The sequence below is a fragment of the Capsicum annuum genome, chromosome 5 (assembly GCF_002878395.1).
Source record: "Capsicum annuum cultivar UCD-10X-F1 chromosome 5, UCD10Xv1.1, whole genome shotgun sequence".
NCBI lineage: Eukaryota > Viridiplantae > Streptophyta > Magnoliopsida > Solanales > Solanaceae > Capsicum > Capsicum annuum.
In genome coordinates, this window is record NC_061115.1 from 21173356 (window position 1) to 21194744 (window position 21389).

The following is a 21389-nucleotide window of genomic DNA, read 5'->3' on the forward strand; positions in this document are numbered from 1 at the left end:
CACGTGGCAGCACGTGTAGACCGCAAATTAAAATAAAATCTGGGTATGAGCTTTTAGACGAGTATATATTCCACTTTAAAATAGTTCGGAGGGGTAATAATTTCATTTTAAAATAGTTCAGGGGGATCATAGGACCCTCGCAAAGTATAAGTGTGTAGTTGAGATTTGGGGTAAAGGTTGGGGCGACTTTTGATCATTTTCTCTTTTTATATGTTGTTTATTGTACTTCTCTAATTACTTCTTTTATCAAATGACTTTGGACTATTTTTTCATGAGCTGAGGTCCTTCATCAAGTTGAAGTGTAAATACACGACTAATTGTTGAGTGTTTTCATATTGTGAGCAGTTGAGGGTATTTGATATTTTAAAGATGTCGAAAGAATTCATCTTTCGCAATTTTGAATATGCAATCTATTATTTATCTTCGAATTTTGAGTTTTGTTTATTGAGTTTGTTTTACTGTTTTTCTTTTCAATTTAGTTTGTATTTGGTTGATATGATATGAAATTTATTTTGTAAAGTTGCAGTCTTGCTGGTTCTTGAATAAACATAGTTTGTTTATGTTTTATTACTCATTAGATGCTTATTTTCATAAAATTTTATTAGTTTCTAACGAATTTATAAATATTATAAAAATTCTGCAAAATTAACATATACTAATCATATACTTATTGAATAGAGACACGTGCAAAAGAGTGTATATCTAGACTACTAAGAAAAAATGCATGTTCATGAATAGTTTTGATTACGGTTTTTGAGAATTTTCCTTTGAATGAACTTGTATGTGTTCGTGCGTGTAATGGGAAAGATAATTATTGTGACAGAAGTCGTTCATGTCGGTTATATATTACGTTTAAAAAAAATACTCCCTCCGTCCCATTTTATGTATTGTCATTTCACCATCCCATTTTATGTGTGCCATTTGACCGTTCCATTTTATGTGTTGTTATTTAACCAGACATGAAATTTAAGAAATAGACCAAGCATAAAGTTTAAAAAATAAATAATGACTTTATAAAATTTATAACATTGTCCCTCTTAAAATTTACTTTTTAATTATTTCTTTTATAAAGTACGACCCACTAAAGATAAAATGAAAATGACGCCATTAAATAGTTACCAACAAAGGAAAGATAATATTTTTTGGGGATGGGCTCAAAAAGAAATGACGACACATAAAATGAGACGAGGGAGTTATTTTTGTATTTAGCAACTTTTTAATCACAATATTCCACGTAATACCATAAATTCAAAGAATTTGTCTATTACACATCTTTAGTTTAAGATCACAAAATTCAAAAGTTTTTTACTTTGAACTGTATCCAATCAAATTAAGACACCAATCAGTACTGCCTCAATTTCAAACTATTTGAGTTTATAGTTTAAACACCCTTGCATAATATTCTAATTACCACAATTGATACATCATTTCACACAACAAAGCCTACAATTACAAAGAACAATATGTATTGGGGTTAGGTGAGAATAAGTATGATGGATGCTTCTCCAATAAGTAGGTTCATTAGCAGCAACATTGAGACCAGTAGCAATTTAGAGCATGTGGTCCTTAACTTTCAATACAACGTCCCAAGGGATCGACTATATGACTCCTCACTGACCGACCAGTTGTCCTTTAACTATCGATGGTGAGTGTAAATAAAACAATATTAGTAGTCAGTGTTGCACCTAATTGAGGATGCTAGCTCTGCAAGGCACAAAAGCATGCAGTGCGGGCATCTACGATCTACAGAAGTTGCTCAAGTTCAGCAACATCATCGTTACTTTTCGATATTCATGCAATAACATTTAACTCATGAAACTTCTTGAAAGGCTAGATTCAGCTCTAGAGCAGATTTGGCAATTGATCCTCCTCTTCTAAACGGAACAAAAAAAAGATGTCAAGTGGAGAAACGTTAGCAATTTAAACTTGCCACAGACCAAAGCTGATCGCATAAGATGCTTTCACATACCTCGAAAGAGCAGGCAAGCAACTCTTGACTTTTTCAAGCTCAATAAAGCAGAGATTGTAGCGCTCCATCCTTTTGTTGTCAATAAGCAATAAAACCGATCAAACTTGAACAAAAAAGATGTAATAATTAATAAGAAGTATAAGAAAACATGTAATAATACCTTTTCTCTGCCTCCAGATCAACACCAACTGATGTTGGAGTAGATAACGAAGTATAAATCAGTGAACCGAATACTTTAACAAGCTTGAGTAACATATTCAATGAAATATCTTGATGTCTAAAGGAAGACCACCAAGAAGCAAACATGTCAGTCATGGGAACTTTTGAACAATGTTAGTGAAGAAAAGGAAACCAAAGCTCAACATGTTCTACCTATCCAACTTGCTCTCAAGCAGCCCAGTGAGAAGTGGTAGAAGGCATGTGCAAATTTCTAATGTGATAATGTCATTTTTCTCTGCCAAGAAGCTCACTAAATCAGAAAGCACCTGATGACCAAACAAATGGAGACCCTATGGTGTTAGAAAAGTAGGTATCAAAATTAAAAATAGGGCACAAAAACAAAAGACTTACGGCATGATCTGCCATCTTCTCCATGGCACTGAGTGCCCCTTTAATATCAAGTCTACGCCAATACTGATAGACAACCTGCAAAAGGTCAAAAACTCTATATGATTAAGCGAACTCTTGAAGAGCAATAAAATATGGTAGAGATCAACTGAATGAATTTCTCCCCCCTCCATCTGCATTTCTTACCGATTAACAAGAAAATCTGCAAATGAGTAGGCTAAACATTCCACATAGGTCATCATCTCATGATAATGTAAATCAGTTAAAAGGGACTTAAACACGTGAATTAGTTAGAAGGGAGTGCAAAAGCTCTATGAAAAGCCAAGCTCAAATTAGAGCATCAAATAACCATTAGTGAGTTTTCCAAAATTGCTACCTGTAATTTAGCCAAACGAGATTGCATCGAGCCAACAAATTCGTTGTGCTGTTCCATCAAGTCAGCAATGATATCCTCATCGTCAGCAGATACTGCCTCACTTACTGCTGATAAGGGGCCTTCTCTCTTTTCATGTACAATTTTTGAATTACGATGAATTAAATTCTGTGTCACGGAAGACAGAAATTATAATACTTTCACATAAATGACTTTTATCCTATGACATTCACATAAGAAACAACTAAATCACGAGCATTATATGAACACTTTTTTAGGTATCAAAAGGTCAATGTTCCAGCTATCACATGTCCTAATGCATCAACTACCATAGAAGTGAAAGTCTAGCTATGAAGGTCCCCACAACCGCTGCAATGATGAATTACATTGCAGCTCATGACCAATATTATACTCTAATAATTACGAAATTTGTCAGCAATCAAGCTATCAACCAAAATGATGATAAGAGATCAAACAAAACAAAGGAAAAGGGAAGTTCCAATGATTAATAGTTTCCTTGTTCTCTCAATGGTAGCATACTAGCTACCCCACACACCCTTATGGTTCTTGTTTGAGTGAACATGTGATCACTTTTAACTTTTTTCTCTTTGGGTTGGATAAATTAGATATCGGGTTTCTGATGATTGAAAGTTAGGCCGGTTATTTTGCAGCCTTGTTTATTTTGTGACTTAATCACTGGGAACCTTCCAAGTTTTATGTTATGCCAAGAATAATCTTTGCCAAGTATGGCAGAGTTTTGACTCAGCTAGGCTTAAGTGCACCCCTGACTGTCAGCGGAAACCCATTCTCCTGTTCCTGCACTATCCTTTCCATGATTGTAAAGGAGCTAATTTAACTTGAAAAAATCCCATAATTTGCTAAATGTGGAAGCAAATCATGCACTGAAAATTCTGAAATGCTTCCACATTCTTTATATAATCATTCATTAAAATTAGCAACAAATGGTTGATATTGTAATGAGAAAATCTCAATATGAAATAACATTTGGAATAATAAATAAAGAATAAACTCAGATTTGACTCATACCATATCGGCGGGAACCACATCAGGAGCAGGTACGGCCCCAACAATGCAGGGAGCAAGACCCTCATAACTAGGAATTTTATCTCTCTTTTCCCAGTTTGCAACAGTAGATCGCATCCTACCTAATTTTCCAAGTTCAATGCAGTGAGACAACCATAATTTAGAAGAGCACCAATAGCAGTAAAAAGAGTTCTACCTCTTTGTTGACCTTGCATGGAATAAGGTTTCCTATTAAGAATATTTCCACGGGCTTCATCTGGTAAAAAGGGTAAGTTTTAACAATATAGTTAGTTGATATTATTCTAAAGAAAAGGCAAAATACAAATACAGTTATTGGTAAACACAAAACAGGTCTTCTAAGAAATTATACCGACTAGACGACAGTGATAATTTATGTGAAAAAAATTACAGAAATCAAAAATCAACGGATTAAACAAATAACCTATGTCCCTTCGACAGCTATTATTGTGATGGTCAGTTGAACTAGTGAGCAAAAATGAAACCCAAACAAAGAACTGTCTTTTGCTCTAGGAAAGTTACTGAAATGATTGGCAAAAAGGACATAATTAGTTAAGTACTTCCTCAAAACATATATATATAAAAGTATGAATGAAATCAAGGCAATAAAAATATTACGTGAAAAAACAAGACACACACACACACATCAGTAGATATATCTATACACAGACCATAAAAGATATTAATTACCTCTACATCTCTTATTTATACCATTCCTTCGGCTCCATAAGTAAATGAAATTTAATGGTATACCATCACTTCAAGTAAACACTGAGAACCAAACAGGAGGAGAAAAACCGGGCTTCTTTTTTATAAATAAAATATAGCACCCACTTACCACCAAAAAATGGTGCTAAAATATTAGAAAACAGATCAAACAGAAAAGGGTAAGACAATATTAAAAAAAATAGAAAGGACACAAGTGAATACGCACAATTTTCAATTTGGTGTCTGGAAAGTGACCCAGGCGCTGTATTTATATCAAGTTTTGTGGAAAGTAAATTCTTGTTATCATTCACATTTCTATCAGTTGTCGCAGTTCCAAATATTGAGCATTTAACAGAAGGAAAGATGTTCCTCTCTGCAGGACTACTACTTTCAGTAGCCTTAGGTACTTCAACTTCAGACTGCACTGCAGCAGTTGGCCTCCCAAGGTCTCCATCGGGAGAAGTAGACTTCCAATCAGATACTTTCGGCTGCAATCTTTGTGGCATTTCCCTTCCTGCAACTCCTCCTGCCCTGCATTCGGATGCCAGCTCCATTCTTTCATTATTTCTAGGGACAAGAACAGGTATTATCTCTGACTTATTGACAATAGAAGCATTTTCTGTTGACTGAATTTTTGCTGAATTCCTCTTTACGCCAGTTGTATTAGGAACTGCTCGTGAGCTGATTGGAGGTGCCTTTGGACCAGTACTAAGATTTACTTTTTGTGCGGTGACAGGAGCATCTGTGATAGCTTCATTCAGAAGATAAAGTAAGAACGTAAGAAAATGTTCTGGCAGCCAAACTTAAATAAAAGAAGATAATCAATGGCTAGGAGCTACAAAGTAAGTAGTAGATGGGGAATTAAAGAAGCAGAATAAGAACTTAAGATAAGAAGCCAAGCTTATAATGTTAAGGCAAGGGAAACATATCAAAACGGAAGAGAAGCATACTAGTAAGACTAGCAGAATCCCTCTGAAGAACCATGTTGTGTGACAAAGAAAGTCTTCTGAAAGACTTGGACTCTTTCACAAGATCAGAGTTTTGTGAAATTAATTGTCTTCCACAACTTGCATCTGTAGCATCCTCAGCCGGAGTGGATAGATTCACTCTTAAATTGGATTTCACTGCTGAGTGACCAGTTACTCGTGTAGTACTATCCACTGTGTATGGTTCAAGACACTGCAAGAGACAAGAATGACGAAGTTTGACATTACTTAAAAATCTCGGAAGAAGCAAAACATCAAAGAGACAACTTCAATGGAAAAAGGTGTCCTACCGAAATATCGACAACCCACACTCCAACACAACTTTGATTATAAGAACATCCAAGAAGTTTTCCTTCATGAATACTAAGATCAGACAATGTAGACCATCCAACATCTACTGTATCATGATACCTAATTGGTTCCCACGAGAAAACCTACAAAGAAGGACTACTTTCTTTAGGAGATTGACCAAAGTGCCACAATATATTAAACAAAACTATTTCTCAAAACAGAAAATACATGTCTACCTTCAAAGTCTCATGTAAACCACAAAGAAGGGTTCTTCCATCAGTATTAAAGGCCATGCAACGCACTCCTGTTGTCTAGATTTTAGATAAAAACAGTTCTTTTTACTATACTAACAATTGTACAGTTGCCAAGATACATGAGAAACACTCAGCATTTGTACTCCAATGAGAAAAGGGAGACCAAAGAGAAGAACCAATGAAGATGAGTACAACAAACCTCAGGTCCAGCAGAACCTATGAGTTCAAAAGATTCAAGGTCCCAAAATTTTACTGTCTTGTCAGCAGAACCTGGTAAGGAAAAAAATAAGAACAAATAGTGAGGCATCTGACAGCTTTGGTGAATAAGACACGATGCAGCCCAACACTCGGTGACCTGAAGATTCAATAGAAAAACTTATCAAATCTGGTCATAAGACCAGATAAATGTGTATACTCTTCTCAATTTGTTATTTTTTGATCCAAATGTCTGGTTATCCTCATCTTTACTAAGAATATCATCATCAGAAAGTTATAGGTAGCCACTAGATTCAAATTCTACATAGATCATAGAATAAATTAGCCAACTCATTTCAACAGTACAACGAAAGTTACAGGAAGATGTACAAGACAACAAGAAATATGACCTTCACTTAAGAATTAGCACTATGTCAAAGCTTTATCTAACCTGTTGCCAGTAAGAACTCATGAGGATGAAAGTCTATGCACTGAATTTTTCCTTCATGACATTTGAAATCGTGTAAAAGCTTTCCTGCAGTCAAATCCCATATCTGCCACAACACTGAATCTATTAAAAGGATAATTAGACTTAAAGAGCTTACAGGCTGATACAGCTACATGATATCAAACAAACAATAATATCCTAGAAAGAGGCACGTGGAGAAAAGAAACTACTTAAATTAGTAGCTTTGCATCACTATCACTTTATATACGGCACGATTCATTTTAATAATAGTGGTTTTCATTATGGTCATAATACACCGAGATTAAAAAATCTGTCCTTCCATCATCTCATGACCACGTTTAGCCTAGCAATGGACTAATCTGTAACAAAATAGCTTCTGTAAGATGCAGAAAGTTTAGAATCATCATCATAAGTGAATGTTTAATTAAGTGTTGTATGTCAATAATCATCTGTCCTTTTTTCTTTTCTTTTTCGAGTTATGTGGTTCAGACATCATCCAAAATATTAGCAAGTACAGTCTGATATGGCTCACCATAAGAAGGCACTTCAATGTGTCAGTTCCCAAATATATTACCGAACAAGAAAAGAAAGTAAAAGAGAGAAATCTGACCTTTACACTACTGTCTTCTCCACCAGATACAACCCAGCGGCCATCTGGCGTGAACCTGATGGTACTAACACCTCGAGTGTGACCTTTGTATGTGTGAATACACCCTTTGCGTCTAATATCCCATATCTTTAGATTTGTGTCCAGAGACCCAGATGCAAAGAACTCACCAAAGGGATGGAAGTCCAATGATATACAATTGGATCTATGTCCAGTAAGAGTCCGAACAACTGAGGAATATAGATTGATAAACAGAGAAAATTAAAGATTTCACAATAAACAACAAAAAAATGATTATTCACAGAGAATAAAGTTATAAAAGCCTACTCTTGGCCTCCTCTAAATCCCAAAGCTTGATAGTACCATTTGCTGCACCTGCAGCTGCCAGAACTTCTAAAGAATCAAAGCTAACTGAATCTATTCCGCTTGAATGACCTGACAAGCTCTATACAAGAACACAGATACAAGACAATGTGTAAAAAACAAATGATGTGGCTGTAAAAATTGCATCTTTGCAAACAAAGAAAATGATAACAAAAAGGTTAAGCCCCAAACAACAGCCTCGGTCAAGGAGAACGTTCCATTGTGGTCATCCAAAAGGGACTACAGATTTTGCTTCTTAAAAATGTAAATCAAAGTAAATGATTTAAGTATTCACCCTTGAACTCATATAACTTCCTTTCTGATTAGAGGTAAAAGACATTTTGATCTCAATCCACGCATATATAACAAAGGAAATGAAAGTGCGGTGAAAAGAAGAAACAAATAGGAGATACTAACCAATATAGCATCGGGCTTGCCAATGGACCAGAGGTTAACCTTGTGATCTTCTCCCCCGGTTACAAGAACCCTGGATGACTTTCTCCCAATCTTTAAGCAGTTCACGCTTAAAGAATGTGCTACAAATTCCTCTATTACAAAGCATTGTCAAGGTCTTCAAACTACAAAGTAAGTTCTCTAAATTACCATTCATTTCTCTCACCCTTCCAATATAAACAAAAATCATTAAGAGCTTAATCAAAATTATTGGTTCTCCCTATTATCAATTCTCTATATCTAGCGCTAAAAGTTTATTTATTTATTTGATAACCGAGGTGTCTCGTCCAACTTTCAAGTACCTTAACTAATTCCACGAGTTACCTCCCACCAACAACAGATATCAAGTGACTTTGTCCACCAAGGATAGGACATATAGGAAGAAATCACCTAGTGTTTTTGTCTACTAATTCCACAGGATACCCTCCACCTCCAGCCAGTTGCAATATCAGATATCAGGTAACTCTGTCTACCAAAGCTAGGACATTCAAAAAGAAAGCACCTAGCCTTTTTGTCTACGAATTCCATGAGATACCTTCCACCTACCAATAGCAATACATATTGGGTAACTCTGTCTACAAAGGCTACGACATATACAGAAATCACTAGTGTTTTTGTCTACTAATTCCACGAAATACATGTTACCTCGCACCTGCAACAGATATTAGGTATCTCGGTCCACCAAAGCTAGGACATACAAAAAGAAACTAGTGTTTTTGTCTACTAATTCCACGAAATACTTGTTACCTCCCACCAGCAACACATATGATGTAACTTGGTCTACCAAAGCTAGGATTAGAACCAAAAACCATGTTTCTTAATCCACTTCATTAACCACTAGGCAACCCCTCATTCTCCATATTGCACATTTTCAATTTTTATGATGACATTACTTTCCCTGTATGATCAATTGCAAGCCAACAACAAGAACAACATATCGTTGTAATCCCACAACAAGGGTCCCGTTATGCGCAGGGCCCCGGAAATAACCCCACCACAAGGGTGTATTGTACGCAGCCTTACCTTGCATTTCTGTCAAAGGTTGTTTCCAAGGCTTGAATCCATGACTAACCTGTGACCTCCTAGTCACATGGCAACAATTTTACTAGTTACTCCAAGGCTCCCTTTCAACAAAATTATGAAAATAAACTGATAGTTTCTAACGAGAGTCTCGGCTAGTCTGAAGAAAAAAAGAAGTAAATAAACTACAAGAATCCACAGATAATAACAAAGCAACACATAGTAGCAGAACAAAAACTACAACAAAACAATACAATAATCGAGTCAGACAGAATCAACATATAGTAACAGACAAGTAAGAAGGACACGTAAAAAATCTTTCCTTGATATGTTAAAAATGACACGTAAAAGTAGAAATTCAATTAGGAAATTAGTGACAAGTAAAAAGGAGTACAACAATCGAGTTACAAACAAATTACCAGCCAGTAATAAAATCGAACTAAATATCTAAATAACAAAATTAAGCGAAAACAAGCCAAAAACTTAAAACCAAAAAAAAAAAAAAAAAAAAACAACAAAGGATACGTAGCTTATAAGCACGTTTGGTAGTTGTCATCGATTTTCAACAAAGTAGAAACTCAATTACTTGCCGATTCGCAGCACATTACGCCGAAAAAAGAGATCAAATAAACCCTTAGTTTTTCGTTCTTCCTGCCAGAAAAATTTATACAGTCAGTGAGTTCAAACTGAAATACATCACATAAAACGCATTACATTGCATATATGATTCAGTTAAAAAAGGGATTAAAAAAAACTTACAATGTATATAAGTTGTGAATTTTTTTAGGGATTAATGGAGGAAAAAATAAAAAAAAAATTGTATATATGTAAGTGTGTTTAATAAACTATGATTTTTTTGAAGTTGATTTTAGTGGAAAGGGGAAAAATGGGAAGGTGATTTTGGTGATAATAAGGAATGGAAACAATGGAGAAATTTGGGAAGGTGAAGAAGAAGGAGAAATGGAGTTTTCAAAATCAAGAGAAAATGACAAAATTTGGTCCTTATTTGTTTTTGATTTTGATGGGTGGGTTCAAAATTAAAATTAGCATGTACTGTAGTTATATCCAATGATAAAATAGTTTTTGACGTTCAAAAAATTAATTTACATTCCTTAAATTTTAGGAAAATAATTTTGTTAAAAATAATTATTAGTCTTTTGAGTTTTATCAATAATAAAGTAGTATACTTTATTTATTGGTCAAAATTATAACCAATCAACTTAATCGAATTCTAAATTTTTGAAACAAAATCAAATCTAACACCAAAAAATAACTGTCAGTTTGGTTCTTATCGATTTAGGTTAGTTTGATTCCATTTTTCTAGTTTATAACTTTAGCTAATGATAAAAATTGAAATTTTAAAAAAATAAATTTAATCCAACATATGAGATGTAAATCGAGTGTTATGCCTCAACCTTGAAACTACGAAAAAATGCCAGAAATATCCTTTAAATATTTAAAGGAAAAAATACATAAGATAGTATACTTAAGTATTAAATTGCAAAATATAGCAACACTTTTATCAAATTACATTTTGTAGCATATGTATTTGTATGTATTTTTATTTTTGTAGCAACAGTTTGCAAAAATACAAAATACATATTGATCATAAGGGTACTAAAAATCATATGTATTTGTATTTTTGTAGCAACAGTTTACAAAAATACAAAATACAACTTGCTATATTATGTAATTATGAAACTGTTGCTATGAAACTCATAATTAAGGGAATACGTATGTTATTTCTGAATTTTGCCCATATTTAAATTGGTTAAAAAAATACCATCTGTTAACCTATTGGGCCAAAAATATCTTTCAAGTATTGAAATTGGTTTAAAAAAAGGAAAAGGACAGAAACGACACTTCAAATTAAATTATTTTCATGAAAATGGTCATGGAATTTAAATTTCACTTTCTGGCATTTGAATTTACTAGTTTATTTTATACCGTTTTTACACACCTTCTATACAATTTCTATATAAATCTTATATATATAAATATTCTATAGGAAAATTATACAGTTTTGATACACAATTTATATAATATCTGTACTTATTTTTTACACATTTTATACAATAATTATATAATTTTCATACACTTTCTATATATTTTTTATATATATTTTATACATATGCATATTTGATAGAACCATACAATTTCTATACATATATCTTTATATAGATACATATTTTATTTAACAATTATATCGTTTTTATATAATTTAAAACAATAAAAAAGTAGAATATTTGATCAGTTAAAAAATTTATAGCAAAAAGAAATTGAAATATTTTTAAAAGGACCGAATTGCCCAAGTTGAACACTGTATCAGTATTGTATATAGACTATATCAGTATTATATATGGACTGTATATGAATTACATAGGCCAAAATGACCCAAATTAGGAAATGGCTATAAAGCGGAAATACTATATCCGACTGACCATTTTTTGAAAAGTTTTCAAACTTAGGCTATTTATTTTAAAAAGTGTTATAGAGTATTTTATTTTTTCCCTTAAAAATACCCCATCCACCTTTATGGATCAAAAATACTCTTGCAACTAATGATTTTTTTAAAATCATAACTAAAATTTTTATTAAATGCATGACAAATTTCTATTGACCGAGACTAAATTAATTAAAATGTTAAGTCCAATTTGAATTAAACTAAAACTACCCGATTCAAATCAATATCAATAATACATTAATCACAAGTAGTATATTAATTTTTTACTAACTCATATTATTCTATATAAACTATATCATGTCAATTTGATACAAATACAACAATACTCATAAAAGACTTAGACCTAACGTAAAAATGCTAACATAGAAAGTATATTTTTAATTAATATGTATCGTTTATATTAATCTAGGTTAAATCACGTCAAATCAATTTTCGGTCAAATTAGTAGAATTGAATAATTATAGGAACATAACATATAGTATATTATGAGCTAAAATTTGATATACTGACACTATTATTGTGCTGAATATCCCTACAAAATTAATCATAATTTTAATCGATAAATGATGTGAAGTGTGTGACGTAAAGTAGTCTCGCATGAAAAATGCATTTTCCAGTGATGGCAAAACAATTTGATATATATAAACAAAAATAGTAACAATTATTTAGGAATGAATGTAGAATTTTATAGATACAAACTAAATGTGTCACGTAAAATGAAATGGATGATGTAACAAGATAGTGTTGTTTAAGATGTGGCGTAACCAAGATATCTCAATTAGTTTTGCTAGCTAATACAGAGAAATATAAATCACAGAGAAATATCAAATTAATATTATAATTAGGGGATAGAATTCTTCACAACATTACATTAGGCTGGCAGATTCTAAGCCAATGAAGTTCCTACATTTGATAGCAAAAATTACTCATACTATCGGGTAGTTTTAGTTGGGGCAAATTTTGTACGATTTGGGTCGAGTAGTTTGAGTTGGGTTCGAATTGAATTTAACATTTTAAGTAATTTAGTTTCAACCCATAGAAAGCTTTCATGCATTTAATAAAAATTTTAAATGATCTTAAAAAATCATTAATTGTAAAGGTATTTTTTACCATAAAGGTGGATGTAGGGGTATTTTTGAACTAATTTCCATTAATTTAATTAAAAATTTAAATGATTTAAAAAAAAAATCATTAGTTGCAAGAGTATTTTTTACCATGAATGTGGATGTATGGATATTTTTTTAACTAATTTCAATACTTGAAGAGTATTTCTAACTCTTTTCCAAATTTTTAGTTATGATTTAAAAAATTGTTAGTTGCAAGGGTATTTTTGAGACATAAAGGTGGATGAAGGGGTATTTTTGAACCAATTTCAATAGTTGAAGGATATTTTTGGCCCTTTTTCGTTGAAACTAAGATGTCAATTTAATATTATACTTTGGTAAAGCCACGAACAATCATACAAACGTTTCTACCAAAAAAAAAATAGAAATTAGTTATGAGAGAACGATATGATAAATCCCCAAAAAGTGAAAACGTAACTTTTTTGCTCAATAGGGACCCAAAAGAAAGTTCAAAACTAGTGATTATACCTAGTCTAATGAAACTCACCTGTAAAATATTCATAATTAGTATCATTTGTCATTCAAAGTGCGAAAATTATTTAAAATCTCATGACATATTATCAACTAGATGGAGACATACGACTAAAAGTACTACTGCTAAAGTTAAATTCATTAAATTGAAAATATAATAAATATTTATATTTTATTCAATATATATATGTATATATATATATATATATATATATATATATATATATATTTGATTTGATTATTTTTTTGGCTATTTCAGAGTAAAATCAAAATCAAGCCACATAAGTATCTGTTTTTAAAATTTTAAACCAAACCTAACCAAATGTCAGTTTTTTTAATCGGTTTGATTGGGTTTGTGGTTCGATTTAATTTTTAACCAAACCGTGAACACAGGGACGAAGTCGGCCATTGGCATAGGGGTTCACCGAATCCCTCGCTGCAAAAAATCATACGACTTGTACATCACTAAAATTATGTTTTATGTATATATAATAGATGTTAAACCCTCTTCGATTAGTTTTTCTTCAAATTTGAACTCCCTTTGTAGAAATCCTGACTCTACCTCTGCGTGAACACCCCTAAACCTATGTGATGCGATTCCACAAGTGAAATCTGGAAAGATTTAGATGTTAGCAAAATTTATTCTGAGTAGAAATACTGTCAGTAGAATTTTAGTTGAAATATTTTTAAAAATAAGTTTAAAAATACAAGAAAAAAGACATTATGGTGAAAATATCAAAGGAAACAAAAATTATTGACAACAAAAACAGAAAAAAAATAACTAAAGTAACAAAAATAGGAGCAAAATTAAAATTGAAGAATCACATGATAATAATAGAATAACAATACTAATAACAACACCAATAAGGAGAAGAGGGAGCAAGAAAGATGCTCTAAACTAGAATCATGTTATCCTAAAAAAAACCATAAAGATATCGTTAAAATATCTACTAACTTTTTATCCCAATTCGTGATTTTCATATTCCTATTATGGATCATGTCTTCGGTGAATTAAGGATGCGATTTATCTTATCTAATCACTTCTCTATGCTTCTTCCTCAATCTATCTCTATCTCTGTCTCTAGTCCTTGGCCTATAATTGTCAACCTCTGACACTTCTTACTACGACATCTACACTTCCCTTTTTTATGTTCGAATCACCTTAATCTCATTTTCAGTATCTTATTCACCATTGAGATCACTCTTCGTTACCTCATATATCTTTATATATTCTTAATCTCGTCTCTCCTAATATATCCACATATTCATCTAAATATTTTGAAGAGAGTCCTATTAAATCTTTAAAAATTGCAATACAATAAATTGCACTAGACACCAAAACAATATAAAAACTTAGCAAAAACTACACCTCAACAATTTACACAAAATTATAAAAATATAAAAATAATATAAATTGTAATAATTATACCTCTGGATATAAGTTCTCATTAATTTTCTTTTCTATGGCACTAGTAAATCTTATAGCCAAGGTTCATTAAATATTTAAAGGATTTTAACTTTCAAAAATTTTAAAAATCAAAATTGATCAATGCATATTTAACATACTACTTTAAACCTACCCCCAAACATAACAGACCATTTCTATCATTTTCTTTCTAAATCATAATAATAAAGGGTCGTTTGGTGTGAGTTATCAGGGATAAAATGAATGACTATTTTATTTCATTTTTGGTGTGAGATATTAGTTAGTTTCGGATTTATTTATCCCACCATTTAGACCATAGTGATGGGATAAGTTATCCCATATACATAATTGGATAACTATTCTTGAAATTAATTATTTCGAGATAACATTTTCCCAACCAAACGACTAACAGTTTTGTTAATCTTAGCCGTCAATCACTAATCGAGCACTTATCTAACAAATGATATTAGAGTATTCAACTTTTTTCATTTTTTTTTGGGTAATAACTTCTTTTTCATCAATTTTGAAAAGTAGGTGCCTCTAAGTAATCATTTTATTACTTTCTAGAAAGAAAAAGGTGAAGTTTAATCATAAATTTAATTTAATCCTTCCACTTTATATGCTCCTATCAAATTTGAAACGGAAGTTTAGTGTAATTATTTCCTTTTTTCTTTCTAGAAAGAAAAAGATAAAGTGTAATTATATATTTAATTCATAATGATTTTCCTCTCGCTTGTTATGAAAATCTTCGGATATGAGTTTTGAATATAAAAAATGCACACTATATTTGGGTTTGAGTTTTGAATATAAAAAATGCACATTATAAAGTATTTTCTTTTTTAATGAATCTTATACTATACAAATTCAAATTAATTAAAATTTCAATACATATATTAACAACGGGTATAAAAATAAAATAAAAAATCACTCATGATTTCTTTTTGATTCATCAACAATTTGAAATTAGAGAGAGAAACTGAGGAATAAAGAATGTGTCAAATTATAATTTAGCGTGAAAATAAAAATTGAAGTCTTTTTAAATTATTATAATTATAAATTAGACTGTAAGAGACAATTATTTATAAAATAAAATTAAAAGAATATCATAATCAATTTGTTTGTTGCTTAACTTCTCATTCAGTTTCTATAGTGCTACTACATGAGTCTAACCCTTCTTCATATTCTGCGCACAGCGAAAGTTTTAATACATTAATCATAAAAATGTGATTTTTTTTAAAACATATCTATGTGACGACACAAATCAATTTTTCCCTTCACCTATCCTTCGAAATTAGAGATACTACTAAATACTAATTAATTCTTTGTTGAGTTTCTTAATTACGAGTGATTTAAAATATTTAATTGATAGCCTCTCCTCATTTAGTTATTCCAAAAATAATAAGTATATTTCCTATATTTTTTATATTGATCGAAATCTTGGTCATCTCTACAATCAACCATTGAGCTAATGATTTGATTGATGTTTAACTAAGAATCTTAATCAACTCACTAAAGAAGAAGCATAAAAATAAAAAGTCATTTTCACAAAACTTATGACGTTTTTAGAATAATAGACAAAGACAAAGGCAAAAAATTTCAAGCAGAGAATTGAAATAAAAATATGATTCGTATTTGGGTTATTAAAAAAGGGAAATTTCATGCTATATATAGAATATATAGAGAGATTTTATTACTATATTTTTTAAAAATAGTAATATTTTTCTTTCAAAACATAGCAAAATGTATTATATCCACGCACATAAAAAAAATAAATCTATCATGACTAAAATTGCATGGATGAATTATTTGATTGTAACTATATGTGTATGTGTGTGTGGCCAACTAGATCTAAAGTATGTGTTTTCAGACTATATGTACATATCGATGATCTTCAGCAAAACAACAACAATTTTTCAGAGACCAACTGAAGTGCCACGAACTCCAATGACAAGATGGGTAAGGTGGGGGTTGGCAATGGTGATTATGATTTTTAGATATACAGATACAAGTATAAATGTATATATGCCATAAAAATCATTTGATAATCTCCCTATGTTTATTATTTGAAAGTGTCAGTATAAAAAGGAGAAACAAGGTGGTCATTGCTTGCTAACCAACAACATGTGATTAGCAATGTCAATTCCAGATCAAGGAGGCTTATAATTAAGCTACTGAGAGGGGTTGTTATAACTATTCCTTGGAGGTGACCTAGTGTGTCACAATGTATCATGTCCAAAACATTTTTTTTGGGAACCTCAGCCCACAGGGAAATCCACAACCCCTGCACAGTCTCTGTCTTTCGGATGAACACTTTATAATACTCTGCTCACTTTACAATAGCTTGCAAATCCACAGAACATGTAAATCGTACTAGACAAACTCCATGCGACGAGCTCATGACTAAGCGGTAGATGAAGATTGGAGCATGTCCCAAACATATTAGCATACTTCGGCTGGCACTGCTTGGCAAGATGAGAACAAAAGACCTACTGAAGTGGGACATTAGTATTAATTAATACCAATTACTATATGTACCATGAAACCACCAACCTGAGACATTGACACACTTATTGTTTGACTAATTATTTTTAAAAGATTTGGTTGTAAATAATAAATTAACTGGGCTGGTAAAGAACTGTTTTATCATGGATACAAGAATGACATTGGGTTCAGCAGATCAACTAGTCGAAGGCTTCGGAGAGTGTTCTACCAAGGCATGTTTTGCACTAGTGGTATAATGGAACTCAAGGATATTCCAAAGCAAGACCATCACAAAGGGGTTCTGATACAAACAATACAAACAAGCATGTCCATACAACAACTAACATACTCAGTGCATTCTTACAAAATGGTATCTAGGGAGGGCAGAGTGTATGCAGTCCATCTCTCTATGTTGAAAGATTATTTTCGATAGACCCTCTGCTCCTACAAAATCAGTCTAGAAAAAAGTGTAATAGAAGAACAAGAAACAATAGGTAGTAAAAAAATAAGAGAACAGAAACAAGACAAACACAAAATAATATTACAATGGATCTATCGAAACAACAAGCATCACCAAAATTCTAAGAATAAAAAACTACAATACTAGTACAAACAACAAGACAAAATACTCATACCTACTAGTATGGACAGGCTCCTTCCGATTAACCTTCTACTCTAAATCACGTCCTCCAAACCTTCCTATTAGGCCCATATCCTTGGTAAGCTGTGTTGTTTCGGGTACATAAAAATCAGTATTTTGGTAAAACAATTTCAACACAAGTTCAAGAATAAATCAAGAACACTTATGAAGTTTTCCAACACCTTCAACACAAGATCAAAATGACCTTTCAATGAAGTGTGTTTTCAGTATTTTGAAGAAAAATAGATGAAGAAGAAAGAGCCAAGTCCTCCAAATTCACAGAGTGTCCTTAAGAAAATAATTCTCCCCGAGGTTGCGAAATTTTCTTTCCAGGATAAAATGGTTTAACAATCCAACAGTAGTGGTACCTCAAACGATCAGATTCTCCTCGAACTCACTCAACGTGAGATGATAACACAAAGTTTTTTTAGAAGACAGGAAGTGTTTTTAATTCAGAAATTTTCGTTACAAAACCTGTGGAAAAATACAGGTTTATATAGCCATTAAGTGCCCCTTCCGAAAGGTGGCAATAGTAGGTGTGTCCTTTGGAACAGTCATGTCTATCCATTTGAACCAGTGTGTCCATTAGAACCAGTGTGTCTTTTTCGAACAGCCACAACCATTCAAACAATCATACCTTTTCCCGAAACAACTTGTCTTTTACACGACAAGTTGTGTCTCTTCCGAACATCGTTTCTGCATGCAGAAGCATGCACGTTAATGGAGGGTAAAAGACTATAAAAAAATTGTTGCATTTTTCCAACTGGATTTTGGCCCATGTTTTAAATAAATTTTGTCTAAAAAATTAATCTCATAGGTCATTTGCCAAATTCGAAGCTGAAACTGAGGCAAGCGAGCGACAACGACGGCGCGAGACACCTCTTGATTCTTGCCTCACTTACCATGTGGAGTAAGTGTTTCTTAATATAAAACTTGAAAATTTCATTCTCCCACCAATGTGGGAGAATTATTTTTTCATTTTTTAGTACACTTTCCATTTGAGTGTTATCTCAACTTTTTTTTCCTCCACTTGGTTCCCTCCATTTTTCATTCACACTTTTAATCTTGAACCCAACAATCCCCCACATGAATGAGAATGACTACTTTTTCGTAAAACTTTACGGATAAGTATGTGATTATCAAGCAAAGACTGATTGTATCTGGATAAGTGAGTTTTCCTTTGAATTTTTCGTAATGAACATGCATTAGATGCACTCGTTCAATCGGTAGATTTGATTTCTTTGAACCGTTGAGCTTTAATGTACACCTAGACAACACATGTCACACAATCAGCCTTTTACCGTTTATGGTTCTCACAGTTTTGTTCGTTTCAGCCATGAACACGTTCCGATCTCATGAGAGCTTAGAGAATAGACCTTCACTAACATTCTCCTTGAAACAGCTTTCACTTTGCCCTCACATAGGTGATTTCTAAATGTTCAATCCTATAGATTAGACTATTTGGTCAAATCTGCCAAATTTAGATAATCATTAAAAGACTTCACACCATAAGTCTTATCCTTGTTTACTAAACATTGTGTACATCATGAGAATGGGTTGGGTATATTAACAATGTTGAACCTGTCAGACACAACTTTGTTTGATCTCCTTGAACCTAACTCTTGGGATCTCCAGTCTGCTAGGTAGAGTTACCGCCATGCTGACTTGTCCTAGGCCGTAAACCCATTCCCTTGGATATTCTCTCAACTCCTTCTCTAGATAGGCCTTTTATAAGTAAATCTAACATATTATCCTTTGACTTCACATAGTCAACAGTGATAATTTCACTAGAGAGATTATGTCTCCGTCTTATGTGATGAGATTTACCATTGTACATTATGCTCCCCGCCCTACCTATCGTCGGCTGACTATCACAGTGTATACATACTGGTGACAATGATTTGGGCCAATAAGGAATATCTTCCAAGAAATTTTGGAGCCATTTTGCTTCTTCACCGACTTTATCCAATGCGATAAACTTAGATTACATTGTAGAGCGAGCAATACATGTTTGTTTGGATGATTTTCAATAGACTGCTCTTCCACCTATAGTAAATACATATCCACTCATGAATTTTACTTCATTTGATCCGGTGATCCAATTTCCATCACTATATCCTTCAATTACCGTGGGATATTTATTATAATGCAAAGCATAGTCTTGAGTGTATTTAAGATTCCACAAAACTCTTTTCATTGTCATCCAATGAGTTTTATTGGAATTACTCGTATACCAATTCAACTTACTAATAGCACATGCTATGTCTAGCTGTGTACAATTCATGCTATACATTAGATATCCCAACCCTCTTGCGTATTTTAACTGTGAGTCACTTTCACCCTCATTTTTTTGAAATGCGAAGCTCACGTCCAATGGAGTCTTGGAAATACCAAATTCCAAGTACTTGAATTTATCAAGTACCTTTTCGATGTAATGAGACTGTGGCAATGCCAACCCTTGTGGAGTTCTATAGATTCTTATTCCCAAGATCACACCCGCAACTCCAAGGTCTTTCATATCAAACTTGCTCTCAAGCATTCATTTCATAGCATTTATGTCAGAAATGTCTCTATTGATAATCAACATATCATCCACATACAAACAAACAATGTCATTGTGATTTAGAGTGTCTTTAATGTAAACATAGTTATTACATTCATGTATCTTAAACCCGTTTGCCAATATGGTTTGGTCAAACTTCGCATGCCACTGTTTAGGTGTTTGTTTTAGTCCATAAAGTGACTTAACAAGTTTACACACCTTATTTTCTTTTTCTGAAACCACAAAATCCTCAGGTTGTTTCATGTAAATTTCTTCCTCCAATTTTTCATTTAGAAATGTTGTTTTCACATCCATTTGATGGATTTCAAGACCATATATTGTTGCTAAGGCAATTAATATTCGAATTGACATTATTCTCGTTACAGACGAGTATGTATCAAAGTAATCAAGGTCTTCCTTCTGTTTAAGGCCTTTTACTACAAGTCTTGCCTTGTATTTGTTAATAGTACTATCCACTTTCATTTTCCTTTTGAAGATCCATTTAGAATCTAAGGGTTTATTTTGTGGAGGAAGATCAACCAACTCTCATGTGTGGTTGCTTAAGATTGAATCAATCTCACTATTGACTGTCTCTTTCCAAAAGGATAAGTATGACAACGACATCGTTTCTTTAAATATTTGAGGCTCATTTTCTAAGAGAAATATTACAAAATTCGATCCAATTGAAGTTGATGTTCTTTGACGTGTACTACATTTTGAATTCTTATCATTATGTGCAGCCCTACTTGGTTCATCCCGAGGTCGTTTAGACCCCCCACTAGACAATTCATGTCTAGTTTTATATGGATAAAAGTGTTCAAATAATTCAACATTATCTGATTCAATTACCGCATTTTCGTTGATATCCGAATGTTTGAATTTATGAACCAAAAACCGACATACTTTACTACTTTTAGCATATCC

General features: G+C 32.5%; 1 protein-coding gene across 3 annotated transcripts; it reads right to left on the bottom strand.

Annotated features, from left to right (window-relative positions):
* Positions 1-1213: 1213 nt before the first annotated feature.
* On the bottom strand, positions 1214-10344 carry LOC107870419 (katanin p80 WD40 repeat-containing subunit B1 homolog KTN80.4). 3 transcript variants are annotated; one of them, XM_016716946.2, is made up of 19 exons: positions 10077-10344; positions 9843-9968; positions 8262-8392; positions 7809-7926; positions 7485-7711; positions 6857-6959; positions 6410-6480; positions 6193-6267; positions 5956-6099; positions 5630-5858; positions 4906-5430; positions 4150-4209; positions 3957-4075; positions 2913-3077; positions 2540-2614; positions 2342-2454; positions 2130-2246; positions 1970-2038; positions 1214-1874 (listed from the first exon to the last, which is right to left on the bottom strand). In XM_016716946.2, the coding sequence occupies exons 2-19, from the start codon at positions 9871-9873 to the stop codon at positions 1811-1813; spliced, it is 2436 nt and encodes an 811-aa protein (XP_016572432.2). In that variant the 5' UTR covers positions 9874-9968; positions 10077-10344; the 3' UTR covers positions 1214-1810. The 3 variants fall into 3 exon arrangements, with proteins under 3 accessions (XP_016572432.2, XP_016572434.2, XP_016572433.2); XM_016716948.2 differs by having other exon boundaries at positions 2913-3038; positions 10077-10335; XM_016716947.2 differs by having other exon boundaries at positions 1214-1871; positions 10077-10335.
* Positions 10345-21389: the final 11045 nt, after the last annotated feature.